At 49.9% G+C, this 15,425-nt stretch overlaps 1 protein-coding gene across 7 annotated transcripts in view; it reads right to left on the bottom strand.

Moving 5' to 3' along the window:
* Positions 1-15,425, bottom strand: part of MSI1 (musashi RNA binding protein 1) — a 61,799-nt gene that overhangs the window by 10,667 nt on the left and 35,707 nt on the right. For 4 of the 7 annotated variants that reach the window (XM_077920403.1, XM_077920398.1, XM_077920401.1 and 1 more), the window contains exons 7-11: positions 6,752-6,800; positions 4,736-4,818; positions 3,789-3,906; positions 2,875-2,955; positions 1,717-1,773 (exon numbers count right to left, since the gene is read on the bottom strand). In XM_077920403.1, the coding sequence (XP_077776529.1) occupies positions 1,717-1,773; positions 2,875-2,955; positions 3,789-3,906; positions 4,736-4,818; positions 6,752-6,800 (388 nt within the window). The remainder of the gene's footprint in view (positions 1-1,716; positions 1,774-2,874; positions 2,956-3,788; positions 3,907-4,735; positions 4,819-6,751; positions 6,801-15,425) is intronic. The other 3 variants (XM_077920402.1, XM_077920399.1, XM_077920400.1) reach the window with 1 other exon arrangement.

A 15,425-nucleotide genomic window follows, 5' to 3' on the forward strand; every position in this document is an offset into this window, starting at 1 on the left:
GCTGGCATGTATTGATGACCACCTGAGAACCACACAGACGCCACCTCGGGGAGGGTTCCACAATGGAATAAAGCTTTTTGATACCCACGTTAATAAAATAAAATAGGTCAGAAGCAGCAAGATTTTAAGCCTGGGGAAAGGCATGATGATGATGATGATGATGATGATGATGATGATTACAGTGGTACCTCTGGTTGCGAACGGGATCCGTTCCGGAGCCACGTTCGCAACATGAGCAGAATGCAACCCGCGTCTGCGTGTGCATGGGTCACGATTCGCCGCTTCTGCACATGACGTCATTTTGAGCGTCTGCGCATGCACAAGGAGTGAAACCCGGAAGTAACCCTTTCCGGTACTTCTGGGTCGCCACGAGACACAACCTAAAAAGACGTAACCTGAACCGAACGTAACAAGAGGTATGACTGTATTATTATTACCTACGGTATCCGAATGCCTGCGCTGCAGGGTCTTTGGGTGCTTATAACAAATTACCTTGGAAAGCTGTGGCATGAAGTAGGCTAAGGTCTCCCCAACCCCTGAAGCTCCAAACCTCAGAAGAAAGAGAGGGAAGTGTGGCGAGTGAGGGGATGTTACGGAGGATGAGACGGGCCTGTCAGTCCATTAGCTCAGGAAGAGAGAGGAACAGCAGAGTGCTGCCTGGGCAGGAGACACACATGGCAGCTTCTACAAAGCTTTGGGGAAATGGCAGCGGGGGGCAGGGGGGTGCGCCCTGAAATGCAAGTGCGAGGCCAGGCCAAAGGGCGGAAGGGCCATGGGAAGGAAGCGGCGGGAGGCATTAGACTCAGAGAGGAGGTGGAGGAGGAGGAGGAAGAGGAGGAGGAGGGTGGGGAGAAGGTGCCCTCTGCTCCCTTGTGAATAGTGGGTGCAGGGAAGGAGCACCCCCAAAAAATTCCACCCCATTCCATCTCCAGAAAAATAGGGGGGAACAGTGCTGGGCCATTCCAGCATTGGCATGGCTATTTTCTCAGGGGGGTGGGGGGCAAAGAGTAAGGAACAATGCAGCAGAATCAGCTGGAAGGGACCCGAGGGTCATTTAGTCCAACCCCCTGCAATGCAGGAAGCGTAGCTAAGTAGTTCACAGTTCTAGGAGGAGGCACCAGAATTCGGAGCAGAACAGGGATTTCCACACTGCCCACGAACATGTGAAGCTGCCTTGGTAGAAGACAGAGGAGGGGGAGCCTACAGCTCCCTTTGGCCCTACCCATTGGCCATGCTGGCTGCTGGGGTTGATGGGAGTCAGAGTCCTCAGCCAACATAGGGAGGGCTGAAGGTCCCCACACTTAGTAAAAGGCGACCCCTTTTCTCCTCGGTCCACGCAGACCAGCAACATTCATTCTGACCAGCGGTGTCTCTGTTATGCTTTGCAGCGTGAGGCTCGGTGAAAAAGCACCGAGAGAAAGAGCAAAAGGGTTGTGTGGGTGGGCGCCTTATCGGTGGTGTTAAATGGCTGCGTCCTTCAAGTAAGGATGTAACAACAAACACATTTCCCTGAACGTGGAGCTGTTGCAGAACAATGCAAAAGCCTGAATTTTCACGCAGATGGAAGAGGAAACGAGGGTCATTACCAACCTCCCACCTGCCCGCTCCCCCAAAACAATCTGCAAGGTGGTAACTGGGCTGGAGCCGCCCAAAACTCTGTGCCCCCACCCCACCCTTCCAGCTTTTTGCAAGGTTTAGGAAATCGGTGGGACTGACCTGTCAGCTCAGGGAGGACTGGGGCACTCGGGAGGGGGGTCCTCTCTACCCGGAATTCTAAAAACGAAAGGCAAGACAACTTAGGATATGTGGTCAGTTTCGTCCCCGAAAGAGAGGATCCAGCAAGCAGAGCGGAAGGGACGGGGGAGAGAAGAGGCGCAACAGCAGAAAACACAAATATTCTGGGTGAGGCCAATCCTCAGAGTTGCTGCCTGGACTTGATAGAGTAGGGAGCAGGTGAGAAACGACCCATCACTGCTTTAAAAACCGGCACCAGGTGCCCTGGCTCAGTATGACCACCTAAATAAAGGATTTTCCCCCTTTGCAAACAGCAGCAGTGTGACCTGCCTCAAAGGCTTCTTGTGAAGCCCCATTGAAGTAACAAATTATTTTTCATTCCTTGAGGTTTGGAGCCCATTAGATTTTTGATTGTGAGTCTCAATTAATATCCAGCTTTCAGATGGTGCGGTTGAGGGCTTTTGTGTTCCGGTTTTCAGGAAGGCGGCAACTCTGGGAGGGGGTTTGAGGTGGGTGTTGAGGATCAGAAGCAGGGAGGGAAGGAGGGGCTTAGAAAAACAGATTGAGAGAGAGAGAGAGAGGCTTGCAAGCTGCCCTTTCTAGGACTAACAAGTTTCCAGGGAGAAGGGGACCAAGGAGGAAACCACAACATCAGCGTCCTGCTCCTATTAAAACCTCAGAGGTTTCTCTCACTTCCTTCTTGAGTGGAGACAATTGGCAAAAGTTTAGAGAGGTGGCGGCGAATCCCCTTTTCAGCCCGAGGGCCACATTCTCATCTGGGCAACCTTAGCACATGTTGCTGGTAGGCGGGGCCAGAGGCAAAAGTGGGCGGAGCAACAAGTGTGAATTTTATCTTTGTGTCGTAGGCTAGTTTCTACACACACTCGCATGGATCCCCTCTATCTCCATCCAGATGAGAATGAAGCCTTATCAGAGTCCCAAGGACTAGGGAGAGGGTGTGTGGCTAGGGTAGAGTTCCAAGGGCTGAAGGTCCTCACGGGCTGCATTAGGACTCTGGGACTGAGGTCTGTCATCCATCCTCCCCCGCCCACAGGGATTGTAGGGATGAATTTTGGGGTCACTGGGGAGCCCACCCTTAGCACAAAGGCACAACAACTGAGAAAAGGGAGAGAGACGTACCAGGGAACTGGTAAGTGTAGCCAGGCGCAATGCCCGTGTAACTTCGGCTGGCGTAGGTGGCAGCCTGAAAACCTGGGTAACCTATTCCCAGAGACAAAAGCATTGAGAAAAGTTAGATTATTTCACAGCAAGGCACACACACACCTGATTCACCCCGGATTCCCTCATTCATGAGAGGCAGTAGAAAGGATCTTTTAAATGTCCGGATCTTGCTCTCCTCAATCTTTTCATGGGAGACAATATTCACTCAGAGTTCAAACCTTTAATTAGTTGTCCTCTACTAGCAGCCAGGCTCACAATAATGAGGCACTGGAAGAACTTAAGAGACTGCTTCTCTGACAAGTCGACACAACAAAATTGTGGCAAAACAGCACTTGTGGAAAAATTAAGATAAGAAGAACAGAATCTTTTGGCACACGTTTACTTAGTCTAGTCATTAAAGGATCCTGTGTTGTGTTCCAAACACCTTCAAGCGGAGCGAGTCTCTGTGCTGCACCTCTGCATGATTTTTTAAAGTGCTCTAGCGGCGCCTCACCTCCTTTAAACAGGAAACAGTGTGTGCAGTTCTTACTTTTGCACCATGCAAAGGAATACTCTTCATGCGCAAGAGCAATGTGTGTGTCAAATTTTAATCTGCAGGGGAAGGTATACCTCCTTCGTGGGGAAACTCTTGCTCTAGCACTGGAATTATCTGCAGTGCGCCCATGCTGCCAGAAGAGGGCAGTGTAGGATGACAAATGCCCGCCCGCCCAAATGTTATTACCCCCATCACAAGACCTCTGACATCAGAGAGCTGATCCTTACACAACTCGGCACAGGTCTTAACGCAGGCTGCCTGCTGCAGAGCAGTAAGGGCAGAGAGAAAGAGTAAGGGGGCGCAGGCAGTTAAAAGAGAGCTCCTTTGCCGTCCTTACCCAACATGCCAATCCCGAGCATGAAGGCGTCCATTCCGTAAGGCATCACCCGGGACCGCCCTCTTGCAGAGCCAGTGGGGGACATCACTTCCTTTGGCTGAGCTTTTTTACATTCCACCTGGCATGGGACACAGAAAGGAGACAGCTTGTTTGACAGCTCCCCTAACCATGTAGGATATGTCAGCTTGTAGAGCAACCCCTCACTTCACAACCCCCGAGTCAGATTTACAAGCAGAAGAGCTTTCTTCAAGCCCAGCCCTGTAAAAATTGCTGCATCCCCCCCCTCCCTTCCATAACCATGCCCGCAAAACCATTTCCCAACTTTGTACTGGCTGCGGCCGATTTGAATTGCCGTCCAAAACTTCTAAAGGGCAAAGACGGCGCCATTATTTTCTTTTTATGTCTCCTTTCTAAGCCACAAAAGGCTGGTTTCCCATCACGACATCTTTAAAAAAAAGTTTGCCCTAAACTAGTCTGGATCGAACCGTTCTTTGCACACAGCATTTCCTGCTTGGATTCTTCCTGCTCATTTCCACCCCGTCCCCTATTAAATGTGGAACCCCACTGCCACTTCCTCCTCCTCCTTCCCCCTTACAAGGCTCCTGTGGCTCTTCAAAAGTGGTGCAACTGACAGAAACACAATGGGTGGAGTGTTCCCCTTCACTGCATCCCCATATTTGGGTGGTGGTGGCTGCACCTGTTGAATTACCACCCGTCATGCAACTTTTAAAGGCATGTTAAGTCCTGCCAGAATAAAATAATAAACAAATCAGCAACTCCAATCTAGTCAAGTTTTCCCAGTGCACGTATAGTTGACAAAACTAGGAATCACTGGCCACGTGGATCACAGACAGGTGGCTGTGCTGTGGGATAGGAAGGGAAACCCATCTAACACTTCGTATACACACACATTGGAGAATCCACAACCCAACCTCCCTCCTCCTAACCATTTTGTTGTTGATCTCATGGAAGTGGATCTCGCAGACTTTCTCCACAATGTCTTCACTTTCGAATGTGACAAATCCAAAACCTGAAAGAGAAATAAAGCAGTTGTGGCCTGGTCAAGATGCTGCAGAATCATATTCTATGGCAGAATGAAGGCCAGGCCAGGATCCTACCCTGCTCAGGTCCTGTCAGAATGTCAAGACACAAACACAACATACAAAGAAACCTACAGGATCAGGCCAGTAGCCCATCCAGTCCAATTCTCATGGTGGCCACCCAGATGCCTTAATGGGGAAGCTCTCTAGCAGGACTCAAGAGCACTCTCAACCACCTGCGGTTTCCAGCGACTGGTATTCAGGAGTACTACTACTGCTTTGGACTTGGGCTATAACTCCCATCAGCTGTCAGGAACTGATGGGAGGTGTATTCTAAAGCCTCTGGAGGGCACCAGGTTTTCAAAAGCTACCCCACCAGATTTCACCACATGTGTGAATGCAAGACAGGCAGGTTGGGGGGGGGGAAGGAATTTATTTGCTTCCTGTGCAAAACACAGCTTTCAACCTTGCCACATGCAGAAAGCCAAAGTATTTCTACAGGTAGGCTTAGTGTTGTCCCTTGACTGAGGAACTGCGGGGCAATGGGGGACCTGCTTAAGTCTGCACTTGGGTCTCCATAAGCAGTTTGATCTGCTGAAGCCAGCAGGCAAAAAAAGCCTTTACAGCACTAAGAGGGAGGCACCACATCACACGGTAACGTGTTTAAAAAGTCACAGGTGCTGGAAGTGACTGGGAAGTTGGCAACCCCTTCAGGTAGGCTGAATATGAGGCAGTGTGTGTGTGTGTGTGTGTGTGTGTGTGTGTGTGTGTTTAAAACAACAAGCAGCTACCCTTTATCTCTCTGCTGAGGCAGCGTGAAAACCCCAATAGATACTTCTTATTATTTTAAATCATTTTGTAGCGGAGTCCCACATCAGGGAAAGCAAGCAGCATCCTAGACCAGTGGTTCCCAAAGGGGGCAGTGGATTACCCAGGGGAGTGCCAAGCAGGCAAGAGGGTGGCATGGGATGTAAATGACCACCGGACTTTGAAAACTTAGTATCACTGGTTCAAGTCCACCCATTTTCCTGAATTCATTAAACTAAATGGTTTTTATTGGATTTTGAATAAATGTGCAATCAACTGTTTCCGTTTTGAATTTCATTGTGCTGTTATATTCCTTAGTGAGTTGTGCAAACAGTTATTCTGAACAACACTCTTTGCAGGGTAAGGTAAGGGGAATGGAGATGAGTTTATGGAGCCAAGAGGCTGGTTGGCCGAAACAGTTTGGGAACAAAATGTGAAAGATGAAAGCAGGGATGACCTATTCTTGATTCCCAAAGGAGTCAGGCATCTAGGGGCTGGGGGTGCTGGGTAATATCAGTCGTCTTCAACCCAGAGGGCGAGCCTTGCCTTGAATGGCACAACACCCACCCACCACCAAGCAGGAGAGTGGTCTGCTGCCAGCAGCCTGCAGAAGGCTCCCTGCTCTGTAACCAAACTCCCCAAGGGAGGCTCTGGGAAAAGGTGACCTAGGAGTGGGAGCAGCCGCCGCCGCAGCCCCAACCCCCCAACCCCCCCCCCCCCCCGTGCTGCGGCAAAGGAGGAGAGGCAGCCTCCTGGCTTTCGTGTCAGCTTCCCCGGGGGCTCAAATTACTCAGGACAAGGTAAGACACACAGACAGATGGAGCCACGTAGGTGACCAGGGAGGGGAAGGGGAAGAGGCTGCCCCCGCCGGCAAAGAGTTACACGGCACAGGAAGCAGGCAGACAAAAAGCCCTCTGTGCTGAGAGGGGACGCGTCGGGTAAAAGGACACGGCTGACGAAGGAAAGTGGATCTGGAAGGAAGAGGCTGGAGGGAAGGGGGTGGGAAGGAGCTGCAAGCAGGGTGGGGCAGGGCAGGAGGGCGGAGGCAGTTGCAAGTGGGGCCTGGGTTCCCATCAAACACCCCAAAGCCTGGCTCCTCAAAATACAGGGCCTCACCTCGGTGCCTGTTCGTGGTCTTGTCAAACATGAGCATTGCGTCGTCCACCTGCAAGAGACAAAGATGGAGGGGGGGGAGTGAAATTGAGTTTGGGGTCGGAAGGGAACCGGTTCCTAGACTTAATCCCCCAAAGCCTTAGGTCTTCTCTGCCTATCATCAGGCAAAGCAAGGCAGCTGGATCCAGGTACAGTCATAGCTTATCTTACATTTGCTTCATATTACGTTCTTTCAGGTTATGTCCCGCGGCGACCCGGAAGTACCAGAAAAGGTTACTTCCAGGTTTCACCGCTTGCGCATGTGCACAAGCACCAAATCGCACTGCACACCTGCGCAGATACAGCACTTCAGGTTGCGCTCTTTTCATGTTGCGAACAGGCCTCCGGAACAGATCCCGTTCGCAACCAGAGGTACCACTGTATCTAGGTTTGGGGTGCTACAAAAGGGCAGCCAAGCACCAAAGCTCTTTCACTGTCTCTTTAAAGGGAGAGAGGCACTTGTAGGATTCCCCCCACAAGCGCCCAGATGTCTTGAGATGGGTCCTGGGACAGGCTGCGCTGCCCATGCCTTTCGCCCCCATCCTGCCCGAATCTTAGGCAGACCAGCCCCTTTGCTGGGCACTTCTGGATATTGACATTGGTCACCCAAATCCCAAAGAAGCGGAACTGCCCTAAATGGCCATCAATCATTCATTCAACAAACAAACAAATAAAACCATAGTAACCTAGAAAGCTCATTTAGGCAGAAATCAGACCATTTGTCCGTCTAGTTCGGTATTGTCTACATACACTGGCAGCAGTTCTCCAGGGGTTCAGGCAGTGTTTGAAATTAGCCAGGTGCCAGACGCATTTTGCACCTGGCTACTGACCACTTGCAACCAAGGGAAGATGCCTGGGCACCAGGATGATGCCTGACATCTCCACCATCTGGAGGTGCATGCCTGGGAGATCATTGGATCTGGACTGTTTTCACATCCTCAGACCCCATCCTGTAGAATTCTATCAATGATATTTTATCTGCACAATCGGAATGAGTTTCTGGAACCAAATGCTTCTTCTGTGCAGCCTGAGCAGGAGCAGACACCATTAAGAAAAAGAGGTTGGAATAGGCCAATATATACATAGACTGTCCCTGGATCAAGCGACTTTTCTTCTTTAAGTTTTCAAAGCTCTTAACCTAGCTCAAGGTTGTCATCTGAACGAGCCAGATGTTTAACCAAGAATCAATGACAGTCCATCATCTGAAAAATAAGACATTAGAGCAGTCTTCCCCCTAAAATGGCAACTGGACATTCTGTTTAAGAAGCCATTTGGCGCCTAGCATATATATTTGAGTCTCCAACACTGGTTTTCGGCAGGGATGTCTCTCCTGGCCCTACCTAGAGATTAAACTTGAGACCTTCTGCATGCAAAGCAGATGCTCTGCCACTGAGCCTGTACACTGCTAACATTATGACTGCATCCAGAAAAATCCTCCAGGCCAGAGACTCCGGTTACACACGGATGATGGTTTATCAAGTGCTAACATGCCACTTGGAAATGTAATCACTTAGTAAGCTGCTCATCTGTAATGCCATTCCAAAGAGGCAAGGAGAATTCTAACACAATTCGGATTAAAAATCCAGGAAAGCAAGTGGTTCCCCACTTGGCTGGAGAGGATGGAAGCCCAGCATGTCTATGCTGTCACAAGGACACTGTGCTAAGCAGGCTGCAGAGGATCTTTTCGTCGGGTAACAAAGAAACCAGAGCTATGAGTTAGGATGGCCCCAGTTCAGAGCTCAAGCAGAGGTGGTCTCCAGATGTTGTTGGACTCCCAACTCCCATCAGCCACAACAACCAAAGGTCAAGGATGATGGCAGTTGTAGTCCAGACACCATGAGGACACCACTAACTTAGACAAGTAACTGTCCCCCTCAGACTCTACATCAATGTGAGGTGTGAGGATTATTCCCAAGTAATGCCTATGAAAGACATTTCTGTTGAATAAGGCTTTCTCCCAGATGTGATCCAGCCATTTATGGAATATTAATTTCACATGTGTATAAATAGTTTTATTGTTTTATTTGGAATTTGTAGAGGTGGCCACTGAGTTACAGGGCTAAATTCAAGATGTTAATATCAGCATATAAAGACCTTAAAGAGTGCATCCCCCAGTACCAACCATCTCAGATCCTACTGCCAGCAGACAAGGCCTTACTGGTGGTGACGCCGCTGATGGTTGCTTGGTTGGCACTGACCGATCACGGGGCCTTTTCGATGGTGGCTCCCCAATTGTGGAATGCCCTCCCCTTTCTCCTTCATTATCATCTTTCAGAAGGAATTTGAAACCATCCTTTTTTACCCAGGCTTTTTGTGGATGTAGGATACTGTTCATGGCTACCCTAACATCACCAGATAAAATGATGTTCTTAACCGTAACTGCTTTTTGGAATGTTTTAACTGTTTTCAGAATGCTTAAACAAATTATTATGCATGTGTTTGCCACTCTGGGCTCCTTTGGGAGGAAGGACACAGTATCAATTGAATAACTGAATGGAAAAATCTACTCTACTCTACTGTAACTGCTTTTAGATGGATTTAATTGCAATTGTTTCTGGAGTGTAAGGAAGGGTGGGATATACAGTAAATTCAATAAATAATAACAAATAATTGTTTTGTAACTTTTTCCCCCCTTCTATTTTTATTTTGTACCCTGATTGTTCATACATTCATTATTAATAATAATGCTACCCCAAACCCCTAAGACATTTGCTTCCTGCATTTTTTACTAACCATTTCTATCACACATTCAAGGCAGGTATCTACACAGCTAGGAAGGTTCTGCAGAGTGTGAAAAGGGAAAATATACATATTCCCCTTGTCTTTCTTCCTGAAACAGCCCTATACAGCGCAGGGGAGGGTGAGGTTTGTTTGTATTTTAAAAAATATGTATTATTAACCTCACAGCACACATCTCTCACCACCCTAATCCCTCCCACCCCTCCCCAATCCAGGATGCTTACTATAATCTGTTAGGATCTTGAGAAGGCTAATTCCTTCTTCCAACCCCCCCCTCCCCACTTCCGCTTATTCCCTCCCACCCAAGCTGACACTTGCAAGTAACCCTTACGTTCCATTTATTTCCTGAAAGCTCACGGGTTCTTGCTGGGCCATTTTGGGTGGTTGTCATTTGCTTTTTAAATCTCTCTTTTTTAAAAAAATAAAAATTAAAGCCGATATCCTTTCTGCAAGCCAAAGCAGCCCTCTACATTTATGTAGAAACCATTGACCTTCTTTTAAGCAGAAACACAGGAAGCTGCCCTTTAATGAGTCAGGTCATCCATCCATTCTAGCTCAATATTCTCTACACTGGCCAGCAGTGGCATGGCAGGTTTTCAGGTCTCTCCTAGCCCTTACCTGGAGATGCTGGGAATGGAAACCAGGACGTTCTGCATGAAAAGCATGTGCTCTGCTGCTTGAAGTTACCTTATACCGAGTCAGACCATTGGTCTATCTAGCCCAGTGTTGTCTACACCAGGAGTAGCCTATGTGGTGACCTCCAGATGTTCTGGCCAGGCTGGCTGGGACTAATGGGAGTTATAGTACAACCACATCTGGAGACCACCACAGCTGGCTACCCCTGGTCTACACCGACCAGCAGTGACTCTCCAGGGTTTCAAGTCAGGGACATTTCCTAGCCCTAACTGGAGGTCCAATTGAAGTTATCTGGAAATGGATAGCCCAGTTCTGTTTCCAAAGTGATATGCATTGACCCACTCAAGTTTTAATGAATTCAAGTATTAATGAATTATACCTCAGCAATAATCACCATATTTGCCCCATTTTCAGAGTGTTCGGTGGCCAAACGGTCCACATGCTTATTCTAAAAAGTGGCATGATTCTGCAAAAGAGCAGATCTGTCGTGGAGGCGAAAGCCTGGAATCAGGAACCAAGGCACCAGTTAAGGTGGCAGTTAAACAGTCGGCACCCTTGGACCCATTCCTGAAAACTAGGTTGGTGGCCCCTTCAGTTGGCCTGAAACCAGAAGCCTGACTCCATCCCTGTGGGAGGAGGCTAAGGAAGTTGAGGAGGGTCTCGCTAGGATTGCTAACTGTGCCCTGCTTCCTTGTCTACCTTGTGTCACAGGAGGACACAGAAACTGCCCTTCCATAACGTCAGCAGGCCAGGATGAAGGAGGTGGGGGGTGGAGAGAGGGAGAAGGTGCTCACAATGGGCTTTCTGTGTTCAGGGTCAGGGCCGCTGTCAATTGGCAAGCCTGGCAGTCAACGTTGCAAGGGTTTCAAGATTGACGTGCGCTGGGCAAAGAAAGCAGGGCAAGAGAGAAAAGGAGATTATCCACTTTACCAGCAGGCGTCTCGAGTAGAAGCGTCTGGCAGAGGGATAGAGCACAGGGCACTTGCTGTTCCGGCCTGATTAACCCCAAGGTAGCAGGCATTAACGTGTGCTGAGGACAGGGGCAAAACCCTCCTGGTTCCAGTGCCACCACGGCACTCTGCCAAGGCTGGGGGGGGGGCCCTCTCCAGAAGAGTTCAAGGTGGCATACCAGGCTCTCCCTCCATGTCCCCAATATTTTGCCCTCACAACAACCCTGCGAGGTAGGTCAGGCAGAAAGTGTGTGGATGGCCCAGGGTCACCCGGTGAACTTCATAGCTGAGTGGGAGGATATGAACCCTGGTCTAGCCAGACACTCTAACCACTACACGACACTGTGCACATTCAGTCACCTAACACCTTTGTGGTCTCAGTCCTGTTCTGGAGGAAGAGGTTCTCCTTCACATATGGTGGTATCATCATCATCATCACTATCACCTATTTGATTTCCTGGGGACTCACTAAAATTCTTCTTTGCTCAGATGGCAAAATGACACCCTCAAAGAACAAGCCCAAGACGAGAGGCAAGAACACTGTAGAAAGGAAACTCTGTCTTTGAAAAAGACCTAGTTAGTTAGTTAGTTAGGACCTAACTAAAAAAACCACTGTCTTCCTGTATTAAAAAACATAATCTGTAGGCTGGGAAGACCACATAAAAGAGCAGAGAAGGAACAATTCCAACCCACAAAGGAGAAAGACTCTGAAGGACCAAAGGACCCTGAATTAAGGACATAAAATTTGTTAGTTCTTGATAATGATGAGAAAAGGGCCCTGTGTTCCAGTGCAAAGGCCGAGGAACTGAACCGCCACACAAATACACTTCTCCGGTTTTTTATTCACAGGAAGGCAAGTTTTAAGAAAACCCCAAATCTACCACAAAGTGGTCAGCGAGCACACTAAGCCCCGGAGAAATGGAGGCAGGCTTCAAGGTTGCATAAGAACATAAAACCTAGGAAGAGCCCTGCTGGATCCATCCTGCTCTCACTGGGGCCAACCAGATGCCCATTACGGGGAAAACACACAAGCAGGACCCAGGCACAAGAGCCCTCTCCCTTCCCATGGCTTCCAGCAACTGGTATTCAGAAGCATTGCTCTCTCAGACTGTGGAGCACAACCATCACAGCTAGCAGGCATCAATGGCCCTCTCTTCCACTGCATCAAGGAAGCCTGGGATGAAAAGCCAGGAGGGAAGAAGATGGTGGACAGGAGCATCCCTGGGAACGGCCAGCCAGCCGGTCTCCCCCTCTCCCCCCCCCTCAAGCTCTCCAAGCACGTCCCCATTGACGAGGGAGGCCTTCCCTGACACCGGGTGGGCATTCAATTTCACAGGCGGAAAATGTGTGTCCTCAATAGGCTCCGGTGTCCATGGAAACCCAGGGCAGGGGAGAGGCGGGATTATGGCGGAGCCGCCAAGTTCAGGCGGGCAAGCGCTAAGTGTGAGTGGCAGCCCCCGGTGGGCGGCTATTGTAGCGGCTGCCCGTTGGGTCCTCTTTGGGCAGATCCCTCTGCTGGGGGGGGGGGGAGATCCCCCGCTGCTCCCCTGGGCCCCATTCTCCAGAGCCCTTTTCTTCTCCGGAGGGAGGCCGCCGCCGCCGCAGTGGCTGGCTTTGCCAACGCCCCGGAACAAAAGAGGCTGGCTGGGGATGGCTTCTCTTGGGGCCTGGTTGCTGTGGCAACTCTGGCCCCTCCAATCCGAGCTGCTGGATCAGATTAGCGCCAGCTCTAATGCTCTCTCTTTCTCTCTCCCAGGGAAAAAAAAGCGCTTCTCAACAGCCACACAAAAGGCATCCCTGCTGGGGACAGACCCTCCTCATGGAGGAGATGGTCCTTGTGGGCCTCCTGAGGCCAGGGCCACTCGTTCCCTCCTCCTCCTCCTCCAGGCACACAATAGCCTCCTACGAGGGAGGCCCGTCGGCCCTCGCACAAACTGTGCAAAGCTCTCAGCTCAGTCACAAGTCCGTTCCACCAGACTACGGGTCAGCGCCACAGCTTAGGAACACAGGAAGCTTAGGAACTGTTGACCCATCTAGCACAATACTTTCTACACCGGCCGGCAGCAGATCTTTAGGCAGGAGTCTATCCCAGCCCTGCTTTGGATTGAAGCTTCTGCATTCACAGCAGATGCCCTACCCCTGAGCTCCATCCCTCCCCAAGTTGCCTTATACTGAAGTGGACTGTCAGTCCACCCAGCTCCATACTGTCCACACTGACTGGCAGCGGCAGCAGCAGCTTCCCAGAGTTTCAAACAAAGAACCAGTTTTGCAGTACAGTGGTACCTCGGGTTACATACGCTTCAGGTTACAGACTCCGCTAACCCAGAAATAGTGCTTCAGGTTCAGAACTTTGCTTCAGGATGAGAACAGAAATCATGCTCCGGCGGCACAGCAGGAGGCCCCATTAGCCAAAGTTCAGGTTAAGAACAGTTTCAGGTTAAGAACGGACCTCCAGAACGAATTAAGTTCTTAGCCCGAGGTACCACTGTAGTCTAGTTATAGAGAAGTGACCATAATGGTGATCTAGGCTCTCTTCTTCTGGACATTCAAAGTCCCCCCTTTTGGACTAGGGCTCCCAGCGCCTGGGACTGATTGGAGTTGTAGTCCAAGAGCAGCTGGAAGGGACCAGCTTGGGGGAAGGCTGAGCCACAGAGCACCGTGTAGTTATTAGATGATTTAACATCCACAAGCCGGCGGCAGGAGGGTGTTTACTAACTGTGTCTCGTCTCTCCCAAATAAAATCCACCCCGCCACTCCTTGCCGTAGGCGTTGCAAGCCAGCCAAAAGCTTTTCTGGAAGAAGGCGCCGCTGAGGAGTGCAGGCAGAGAGCGTATTCAGAAAGAGAGGCCTTCGCTTATAGAGACAGAGGGTATAAATAGCAGAACGCCCCCTCAGCCTCACTTCCGTTCCACCTTCACATCCTATCTGGAGGTGGAACTCTGAGTCAGGTGGGGGGGAGAGGAAGTGCACTGCATTTTATTTTTAGAACGTGTGGGGGGGGGAGGGAGGGATCTCTAATCTAGTGCAGAGGCCTAGTGCCCACTGAGGCGGATGAAACCTGCATCCGAGCCGGGCCACTTCAAAACAAGAGGGGACATAAACGATGGAATGATCCTTTGCAGAAAACGCAGACTGCTCTCATTGAGGTAGCATGTCAGGGAAAGGACTAGGATAGCTTTCTGCACGGAGGGGCTTTCCAAACAGAGGAGCATGCCATGGTGCAAAGCCCAGCTGCAAGATTTATTTATCACAGAGAAAACTAGGCCAGAATCACTTATCTTGCGGGGAGGAGGAAACCCCCTTTCACCGCTACTGTGTTTTTCTATTTACATCCAATGGAGTTGAATGTTTAAGATTCAGGGTAGAAGGAAGCACAGGACAGCTTCATGCCGCTATGGAACTCAGTCCCACAGGAGGCAGTTATGGCCACCAACCTAGATGGCTTTAAAAAAAGGATTAGACAAATTCATGGTGGAGAGAGCTATTGATGGCTACAGTGGTACCTCGGGTTACATACACTTCAGGTTACATACACTTCAGGTTACATACTCCGCTAACCCAGAAATATTACCTCGGGTTAAGAACTTTGCTTCAGGATGAGAACAGAAATTGTGCTCCGGCGGCGCAGCAGCAGCAGGAGGCCCCATTAGCTAAAGTGGTACCTCAGGTTAAGAACAGTTTCAGGTTAAGAACGGACCTCTGGAACAAATTAAGTACTTAACTTGAGGTACCACTGTACTAGTCATGACGCCTCCACAGCTGGAGGCTGTAATTTTTGTGAATACCAATTGCTAGAAACCGAAGGAGAGGAAGAGTGCTCTTGTTGCTCAATTCCTGTTTGCAGGTTTCCCGATGGAGCATCTGGCCTGCCACTGTGATGCTGGACCAGACGAGCCATTGGCCTGATATAGAAGTTATCCGTATGTTCTTATGTACCTGTCATCCCCAAGCTGGTGCCCCCTCCAGCTGTTTTGGACTGCAGCTTCTATCAGCCCCAGCCAAAATGGCCATACGATGCTGAGGCTGATGGGAGTTCTAGTCCAATGGAAGGACAGCAGGTTTACATGTTCAAGCCTGGAGGGTGGAGGCATCGCAGGAGAGCGGAACAGACCCAGAAGCATGCAGGGATGTGCCACTTCTCCAATGTGAGGAGGTATCTCACGGGGCAAGGTAAGTAGCAGCAGGCGTGAACAATAATTTCCTTGCAACCAAGTCTCTCACCTAGTTATAGCTGCAGGCTCAACACACCACCCAGAGGGAGCGACCCCACCTCTTAATCCCTGGAGGACAGGTGTTCACAAACAACAGGCAAG

The sequence above is a fragment of the Podarcis muralis genome, chromosome 16, assembly GCF_964188315.1.
Source record: "Podarcis muralis chromosome 16, rPodMur119.hap1.1, whole genome shotgun sequence".
Taxonomy (NCBI): Eukaryota; Metazoa; Chordata; class Lepidosauria; order Squamata; family Lacertidae; genus Podarcis; species Podarcis muralis.